Source organism: Petaurus breviceps, unplaced genomic scaffold, assembly GCF_028583685.1.
Source record: "Petaurus breviceps papuanus isolate PSGF00001 unplaced genomic scaffold, PetGlider_PUasm1.0 139, whole genome shotgun sequence".
Classification (NCBI taxonomy): Eukaryota; Metazoa; Chordata; class Mammalia; order Diprotodontia; family Petauridae; genus Petaurus; species Petaurus breviceps.
Window position 1 is genome coordinate 13697053 of NW_027185697.1, and position 7052 is coordinate 13704104.

The 7052-nt window shown below is 46.4% G+C and overlaps 1 protein-coding gene across 2 annotated transcripts in view; it reads right to left on the reverse strand.

Annotated features, from left to right (window-relative positions):
* LOXL2 (lysyl oxidase like 2) overlaps positions 1-7052 on the reverse strand; it is a 154035-nt gene that overhangs the window by 1000 nt on the left and 145983 nt on the right. The window contains exons 13-14 of one of the 2 annotated variants that reach the window (XM_069066818.1): positions 1991-2102; positions 71-1317 (exon numbers count right to left, since the gene is read on the reverse strand). In XM_069066818.1, coding sequence (XP_068922919.1) covers positions 1238-1317; positions 1991-2102 — 192 coding nt within the window. In that variant the 3' untranslated portion in view covers positions 71-1237. Of the gene's footprint in view, positions 1-4; positions 1318-1990; positions 2103-7052 lie in introns of both variants that reach the window. The other variant, XM_069066807.1, reaches the window with a different exon arrangement.

Below are 7052 nucleotides of genomic sequence, written 5' to 3' on the forward strand. Positions count from 1 at the left end.
TAGCCTGGGTGAAATCAACCAGACCCTGGAGGACTAGCCTGGGTGAAGTCAAACATACTGGAGGACTAGCCTGGGTGAAATCAACCAGACTCTGGAGGACTCTCTGGGAGCCTGACCACTACCACAGTCTGGCAGGCTGCCTCTGACTTGAAGGTGAGACAGACAAGCTTTTTCAGTGACCACACCACCAGGGGTTTCCTGAAGTATATACACAGCTATGGGCTGCATGGATTGCAATGGTGAAGGAATTTCCCATCCTGGATGGTGATTTGCAAATGGAGGTCCACAACAAACTTGATTTTGGAGCTGAAGACACAGGCATGTGGTGCTTTGGCTAAATCTCTAGCATGGGATATCTGGGGATGTAGCAGCATAGAGACTTGGAGATTATTAAGATGCTTTGGAAGGGGCTTATGGGAAGCAGGCTTCCTACTCTCTTGATGGATTTCCACCAAAGGGTAGTTGGCTAGAGAAGGGAAGGGGACTATGGGTAAGGGATGAACCAGTCCTGGTCTTGAAATGGGGCTTCAAACCATGGTCCTGGGGAATTGGAGACCTATACCAAGAAGTTGTTAATCTGACAAAAAATATGAAGAGAGGGGCAGGGAGCATCTGGAGTCATAAAGTCTCCAGGAACCTGAGACCTTGGCTTCCTTAGACAGTGACCCTCCCTGCTTTGGCCAACTGGGTTTCTATCCTGAGTGGGCAGCTGCACCCCTGGGGCCCTAGGACAGGATCAGCTCACTCGGGAGAGGGTAATCATTTTCCCCTGCATCATTTCCCCTTGCCCTCCCCTGACCTCCCAACGTTGTATGTCTCTGTGGCAATTGGCCTGCTAACTCCCATGTACCAGGGGAGGTAGAGGAGAAGAAAAAGGGTTCAAATATCAGGTATGTTTTGGGCAGGAGGAAACAGTTTAGTGGAAAGAACTGGGTTAGAACATGGGCTGTGTGACCTTGGGTGAACATCTCCGCCTCTTTGGGCCTTAGTGGCCTCACCTGTAAAATGAGGGGACTGGGTTAGATCTGTAAGGTCCCTTCTGGGTCTTGAGCCTATGAGACCAGGCCAAGACAGGTCCTGGGCCCCACTGAAGGCACCCAAGGCTTTTGTCAGGGAGTCAGGGGGGAGTATGGGGCATTCATCCGAGCTGTGCTGTGCAGTGGTTAGGGAAGGTCCCAGGGAGACCAGTGCAGTGAGGCCCTAGGGCAGGGAGTCCAGGGGGTCCAAAACTAACTCTTCACTGAGTGGGGAGCTGGTTATTTGTGAGTCCTCTGAAGTGATTAAATTTGTTCTCTGTTTCTTCACTGTAGGATCCACCTGTTGGGGGAAGGGGGAGAGAAGGGTAAAGGACAACAGAGAAATGGTCTATTTGGGAAGGAGGAATCTCATCCCTTCCCTCCTCCCTCCAAAAAAATTCTGTCAGGAGCATTTAAGAGAAAGACTACATGAGTGCCTGAAAGAGGAAGAGCGTAGGGAAGGAAGCAGGGAGAAAGGTGCACTTGGCACACAGTAGGCATTTAATAAATGCTTGTTCAATTGAATTGGATCAGCCCTAGAGAGGAAGGCTGGTTGAGCAGTAGCTCCCTTCTCCTCTGTTCACATAGGGAAGTGAGCCTGACCCATGGGCAGCCAAGTGGGCCAGACAACATGCAACAAAGTGGTTGTTAAACCGACCTCCTACAATTTTGTGGTCACAACAGCACTGAGCTGGGTGGCCTCTGCCCAGCCTTAAAATAGCTCTGGGTTCAGTTTCTGCATGCCCTGCTTCTGCCAGGCAAGGCTGGGCGTGAAAACGTGGGCTCAGCCCAGGCCCAGTGTCCCAGTGTCCAAAGGCAAGTTGGCCCCTGGCCTGAGACCGCTACTGGAATCAACAGGATGACATTGGCTCCCTGAGGAGGTAGACGGGGCTTCCCAGAGGGAGAGGGAAGGAAGCAGGTGCAGGAGGAGATGGGGAGGGTGCCTCACCTCCCTCCCTGCCTCGGAGACTCACCGATGTGGCAGTTGTACATCCAGATGCGATGTCCGTCATAGCGCGTGCGGCACTTCATGACGTTGTTGCTGTAGTCGGACTCGGCCACTTCGTAGTTGGGGTTAATGATGACCTGGGGAGGGCAGGGGGAAATCAGGTCAAGGAATGTTCTCTGAAGACTGGGGCTGCAACTCTGGTTCAACCCCTTCATTTTATTGCTGGGGGTGCCGTGATAGAGCTCTGGCCCTGGAGCTAGGAAGTCCTGAGTTCAAATCCAGCCTTAGACACTTATTAGTGTGTGACCCTGGGCAACTCACTTATCTTCTGTATGCCTCAGTCAGTAAAATGAGCATGATAATAGCACCCACCTCCCAGGGTTGTTGTGCAAACATGTGATAACATCATTTTTTTGAGTCTTCTTGAACAAAAAGACTAACATGGAAACGTTTTGCATGATGGCACATGTATTGCCTATATGAGATGGCTTGCTGTCCGTCTCAGGGATCAGAGAGAGGAAGAAGGTTAGAATTTGTAACTCAAAGTAAAAAACAACAACAACAACAAATGTTAAGAATTATTTTAACATGTAATTGGGGAAAAATAAAATATTATTTAAAAATTATTATTACAGAAAAGGAAACAGGCCAGGGTAGTTAAGCTGCTTGCACAACATTACACATAGAATCATAGAACAAGGACTGGAAGGATCCTCAGAAACTATCTAGTCTGATTTCCTCAGTTTACAAATAAGGAAACTGAGACCCAGGTAAGTGACTGGACTAAGGTCACCTCAGTAAATGGCAGGATTTGAATCCAGGTCCTCTGGTACTTTCTTCCTGTGCCATACTGAATTCTTCTTCTTCTGATTACTAGCAATATAACTGTGGGCAAATGCTATGAATATCTGTATCTTCATTTATAGAATGAGGTAACCTCTAAGGTACCATCCAGCTTTAAATTCTGTGATTCATTCTGGATTGAGCCATTGGGATTGTGTGTCCCAAGAGCCATTCTATTGTGTATAGCCTTTGTACCAGTGACTAGACCCAAAGAGATCAAAGAAAGATACATGTGTTCAAAAATATTTAGCATTAAGAATTTTTGGAGAAGACTCCTGTTATCTGGTGAATGGCTGAACAAGTTATGGGGTATGAAGGTGATGCAATACTATTATACAGAAAGAAAAGATGAAAGGGGAGGGGAGTTTCAGAGAACCTGGGAAGATTTGCATGAACTGATGCAACTTGAAGCAAGAAGAACCAGGAAAAAAATTTCTGTAATATCAACATTGTTAAAAAGACTTGAGAACTCTGGTCAATGTAATGGCCAACCTTGATTCCAGAGGACTGATGATAATGCATGACATCCATAGTCTGAAGAGAGGGAATGGACACAGCGGGCAGACTGAAATATGGACTTTGGGACATGGCCAAGAAAGGAATTTGTTTTACTTGAATATATATATTTGTTAGAAAGGTTTTGTTTTTCCCCTCTTTTTCTTTAGTTAGAGTTGGGAAGTGGGAAAGGTTGAAAATAAATTCATGACAGCTAATACGGAAATAGAACTCGCAGGATTTCACATGTTAACATATTCTTGCTTTTTCTATGGATGGGAGAGAACTTGCAACTCAAACTTTTTTAAAAAATCAATTAAAAAATTTTAATATGTAATTGGGAAACATTTAGTGAAAAATAAAAATATTTTTTAAAAAGAAAATAAATGCTTACTAATGGAAAAAATAAAATAAACATTTTAAAGACTAATTCTATGGCTTTTATAAACTATTTTCTTGAGTGGGCATGATGCCTTAGTAGACCATTAGAAAGAACATGTCCCTCTTAGCATGGACTCCAGTGTCTCTCACAACACAAACTAGGCTTTAAATGTTTGTTGAATGAAAGAATTTGGGTATACTATACACATGTTTGGGTTAGGGCTGGCCTGACTGGCCTCTGAGATTCTGTGAATGAAGTGGGTGGGACAGTCACCTGACAAGGTAGGGGAGGCCAGGACCAGTCATGTGGCCTGTCAGTCATCTCTGCCTTAGAAAATGGGCTGAGAGCTAAAGGGACCCTGCAGATGTCTGGAACTTAGCAGAGTGGGGGCTACAGGTTTGGAAACAGGACTGCCATGAGGCGGAGAGGTCTGGTGAAGCACAGCTCAGCCTTTCTTTGCCCCTCTCCCTCTCCGAGATCACCGTTGATTTCCTCTGGATGTCTCTTGTATGTACAACCATTTATCTGCCTCATTAGACTGTGAGCTCCTTGGTAGAACCATGTTTTTGCTTTCCTTTGTATCTCTCAGCTTAGTATGGTGCCTGAAGTATACATAGTAGGTGCTTAATAAATGCCCACTGACTGTCAGGGCTACAGGGCCACCAGGTGCTCTGGAAAAGTGGGCTGTCCTTCATGCTTCAAGGGGACCAAAATGACCTCACCGTAAGGTACAGTGAGTCCAACTGTGGCCGAGAAGACCGCTATGAGCTCTGAAGGTTCCAGCACAGGTCAGCACAGATAGTCCATGGGAACATTTGGGGTGCAGAGGGCTCTAAATCTGCATATCAAGCATCTGCTAAGCTACTGCAATTCTGCTTTGTTCCTAGAGCACAGCGCCTCTCTGATGTGGGCATGCCATGCTGGGCGGTCCTGGGACTGGGCTCTCCTATCTCACGATGGATTCCAGAGTTCTGCAGAGAGACGTTAAGGGTGCCCTTGGATCCATTTTTCTGACCTTCCATGCAAGTGCGCGTCTTGTGTGAGCAAAAGAATCTTTTAGGCAAATGTACGTTTGGCATTTGAACAATGTGGCTGTCCTTCTGTGATCCCAAGCTCCTTTTCTTTACTTTTCTATTTCCTTCTCTTTTTCTCTCTCTTTCTTATTTCCTTCTTCCTTTCCTTCCTTTTTTCCCCTTTCTCCTTTCCCTTTTCTTTCTCTCCCTTTCTCTTTTTCTCCTTTCCCTTTTCTTTTTCTTCTTTCCTTTTTCTCTTTTGTTTTCTTTTTTCTACCTTTCTTTCTCTTTCCTTCTTTCTTTCTCCTTTTCTTTTTTCTCTCTTTCTCTCTTTTATTATTTCTTCTTTCTCTTTTTTTCTTTATCTCTCATTCCTTCTTAATATTTCCCTTTCTCCCTTTCTTTTTCTTTCTATGACTTTCTCTCCCTCTATTTTTCTGTTTCTTTCTTTCTATTTTCTCCTTTTCTTTTCTCTTTCTATCCTTCCTTCATTTTGTTCCTTTCTTTTTCTCTCTTTCTGTTTTCTTTATCTTTTTCTCCCTCATTGTTTCCTTCTCTCTTTTCTTTCTTTCTTCTCTCCCTTTCTTCTCCTTCCTTCCTTCCTTCCTTCCTTCCTTCCTTCCTTCCTTCCTTCCTTCCTTCCTTCCTTCCTTCCTTCCTTCCTTCCTTCCTTCCTTCCTCTCTGTCTCTGTCTCTGTCTCTCTGTCTCCCTGTTTCTACTCTTAGTTCCCCAAAAGTCTCTTCTTAAAAGTAACTGTTGAACTGAGGACTTGTCCACCTCTCTATTAGAACAGAAAGGAATCAGAGGGTGCCAGGGACCAGGCATGGTGTGTGACAGACATTCCCCCAGAAAATGAGAGAGAGAGATGCACAGAGACAGACACTGAGAGACTTGGAGAGAGATTTTCCCTCATTCGAGGGCAGGGAAAAAGCTGTAATTTCTGAAAGAATGATGCTGACCATGAGAGGCAATGTGGTATAAAGGCTAGAGAATGTCGCCTTTGGAGTCCTTAGGCCCGGGTTAAAGTTCTACCCCTTACACATACTGGCTGGGTGACCCTGACCTCTGTGCCGCTGGCAGCTCTTTTGGACTAAAAAGCTGCACATCGGTTAGTTGTCGATCTCCTCGAAGTAGAAGGAGTTATCATAGGGAAGCTACTAGAGTCAACAAGCATTTAGTAAGCACCTAATGTGTACCAGGAACCGTGCTAATCACCAGGGACATAAAGAACAGCAAAAACAATTGCCCTCAAGGGGCTCACGAGGACGAAATAATTCTCTAAACCAAAATAATAAACACTAATAATAGTGATACCAATAATGATGATGATAATAACGCTGATGACTCCATCTATGATTGATTTCATTGTCACAAGGAATTCCCAGGTGAGGAAATTCTCTGGATGTCCATTAGTCATTAATTATTTATTCATAATTTGATAATTAATTACTCCTCCCCCTCCTCTTTCTACTACTGCTACTACCAGCATGACCTGCTAACCATAATCATTTTGCTGAGCCTGCTAACAGTAAAACTAAGGCCAGAGGGGACAAGCCCCTCCCCACTGCACTAGGCCAAGGGGCAGTTCCCAGCTTATTGGAGCAGAGGCTGAAGTCGGCCTCTGAGACGCCCATCCCAGCTTGACCACCTGTGGCCTCTTTTATCCCAAGGCTGACTGGGACCCTCCCAACCCTGAGGCCAGACTGCTGTGGTCAGCGGAAAAGTGGGTTGACCAGAGGCTGAAGTCACCCATGGTCAGCACTGGAGCCCTCCAGGGTCGCCTGTCCCACTTCCTCAGCCTGGGGGCAATGGGCCTTCTGCTGGGCTCTGCGTGCCCAGCCTTCATGATGTGGTTTGATGTCCTCATCAAGTGGGCATCAGGCCCCCTGGTCCATCTGAGCTCTGCCGCTCCCTTTGGCTGAGGAGATGAGTATCCTGCCTTATGAATGGCCCACTTTCCTTCCCTGGTTTTCCCTCCATCCTCTTCCCCCCACCCTCATCCCTCTGGAACACCACAGCAGTTTGCACTGGGAATATCCAACACAAACCTGCCCACTGAAGTCCCTTTGGAATATTCATTCATAACCTGGCAGCTCATCTGCTCTACTTAAACACACACAGCAGAAGGGAAGCGTCTGGGGGCAGTCTGCAGGAGCGGGTGAGCAGGTACAATCCGCCCCATTCTCCCCGGCCTTGCTCGGTTCCTGCCCCCTCAGGTGACACAGAAGAAAGACTACGTACGAGACAGGCGGTCAGCAGCCTGGCTGCTCCCCGGGGCTCTGCAGCCCCCGTAAGTCTCTGTGCCTCTCCCTCCTCATCATTCACATGCCCGTAGAATTCTGAGGCACATCTA